The sequence below is a fragment of the Gobius niger genome (assembly GCF_951799975.1).
Source record: "Gobius niger genome assembly, chromosome: 17".
NCBI classification, from domain to species: domain Eukaryota; kingdom Metazoa; phylum Chordata; class Actinopteri; order Gobiiformes; family Gobiidae; genus Gobius; species Gobius niger.
Window position 1 is genome coordinate 11,323,230 of NC_136868.1, and position 2,139 is coordinate 11,325,368.

General features: G+C 49.8%; 1 protein-coding gene across 1 annotated transcript; it reads right to left on the bottom strand.

The window, feature by feature from the left end:
* Positions 1 to 457: 457 nt before the first annotated feature.
* On the bottom strand, positions 458 to 1,522 carry psmb11b (proteasome 20S subunit beta 11b; the record flags this gene model as incomplete). Its single annotated transcript, XM_079575668.1, has 1 exon — positions 458 to 1,522. The coding sequence occupies one exon, from the start codon at positions 1,520 to 1,522 to the stop codon at positions 458 to 460; it is 1,065 nt and encodes a 354-aa protein (XP_079431794.1).
* Between the last annotated feature and the right edge of the window lie 617 nt (positions 1,523 to 2,139).

A 2,139-nucleotide genomic window follows, 5' to 3' on the forward strand; every position in this document is an offset into this window, starting at 1 on the left:
CCCAGAGGGACTACGAAAAGGATTTATTAAGGTTAACAAATTACTTAGTACTGCTTTATCTTTAAATACAACACACATTCAACATGGCATTGTTTCAATAAGCTTCTGGAATGTCAAAAAATCCAGTGTTGTATTCAATTTTCCCTAAGCTCGTGCATTGGTGATGGGAGAGTGCACCACTGCAGCCTTCTCCAGCACATCCCAGAGATTCACAATTGGGTTAAGATCTGTTCTCTATAGTAGTGGCCAAGCATAACCATAGCATATAGTCATTCAGGCTGTTCAGGTCGTCAACTGATCTCATTCTGTGGGCACATAGTGTTGCTGAACCTAGACCTGACCAACTACAGCAGCCCCAGATCATAACATTTATTGAAATCCAAGTTTTTCTTTCTTGGTCAGGCAGTGTATTTTGTCCATTCTAACCACCTCTGCTCGCCACAGCTCAGGTTTAGTCTCATTCTAATCCTGTTGTACTCCTTGGTTTATCCTTCTCCCTCCGCTCCTTCTCTCTGTAATACTCTTCTTTCAGATCCTCTCTGCTTCTCCGCGTCCAGCCTTTTGAGGAGATGTGATAGACGTCGACACAGTTCCCGGAATACGCGTCTCTGTGAGTGGCTCTGTACACCGCCTCTCTACCTATCGCCGTGGCCTCCTCGACTGTCAGTCCCCACTCCACCCCTTGGTCTAGAATGGAGTAAGCGTAGGGCGACCCCGAACCCACCGAGAAGAGCGTCCCCTGCAGGCGCGTCCCATCACTGCACACGTAAAACAAACTCGGGCCAAAGCAGGACTTCGGAGTTTGAGTTTTATCCTCTTTGGCTTGTTGACTTTTTGAGTCTTCTTTGCAGTCTGTTGAATGACAAGCTCCTCCAGGATGTCCCGCGTCTTCTTCGCCCCCGTCCCAGCCACACAGAGTCGCAGCCACGCACAGCTCCGTTCCCTTAAACGGGTGCAGCATGTGGGACAGCAGTTTGGCCGCCCCCCTCGTGGAAAGTCTCCTTCCATGCCTTAGCTGATACAACCTCAACTCTCGGGCCAGTATCCTCTTCCACAGAGCACAGTCGGCAGAGGTCCCGGAGGTGGTGCCTACTAAGTGACTGTGAATGGGCAGGATCTTTTGGGCAGCGGGGCACGCCACCAGACCGGAGCAGCTAGAGCGAGTGTCCGCGGCTGCCAAAACTCCCCCCTGGAAGATGAAGGCCAAAGTGGTTGTGCCGTGGGATAGAGGGAACGGTAGAGGAACAGGCTGTGAAGACACCGAAGGCAATGAAGGAGTTGACAAGTCGCCAGAGTGTGTCAAGAAAAGGTCACTGGAGATTTGGGCGCTGCTGCTGACTTGTCCGAACTGTAGTGGACTCTCCTCTAAGTACTCTGCAGCCGGGATGTAAAACCTAAAGGCGCTCAAAGCTGAATCTCTCGCACAGGTAAGTCCGGGCGCATTTCCAAACATCGATGAACCACTTGAGTTGACATATCCCGAGAAAGCGCCATCATTCTTGCAGAGGTCTTGTAAAGCCATTTCAGAAAGCCCACAAAAATGCCCTTCAGTCCTTGCTTGTCAGATGCAATCTCAAACAATCCTGTCTTGGCTATTTCAAAGTGATAGCATATTGATAGAATAGGTTCATTTCATCCGCCATCGCCCTCTTTATACGGACGTCGAGCGGCGTACCTTGCATTAATCATCAGCTCCAAGCATCAGCAACAGTTAGCGTTACCTCGTTTCCCCAAACACTTTGATGCACACGCAGCCATTCGCCCGTGGGTAATTACTTTTGGCTGCCACATCAGGCCGTTTTCAGATCGGATTTCTTCAAAGTCTTGTGTGGGCGTGGGCCAAAGAGGACGCGGGGTAATGGCAAAAGGCTTGGCGTGGAACGTATCATATTATCTTAGACTCCCGGCTTTGATCAATCTTGAAAGTCCTGCAGATAGAATGGGGCTCAACTGGGGAATGCACCATGGTAAACTGAGTGAGTGGTTGTTGGTCCCTCAACAGGTCCTGCCATAAACTGTCCAGGGCAAGTGTGTGTGTTTTTTATTGAGTGCCACTTACAATAAGATCGGCAGCTGGCTCTGTTCCGTAGGCCAATAAAGCTGTGAACGGTGGGAAGCTTTTAGCTATAGATTCATCTG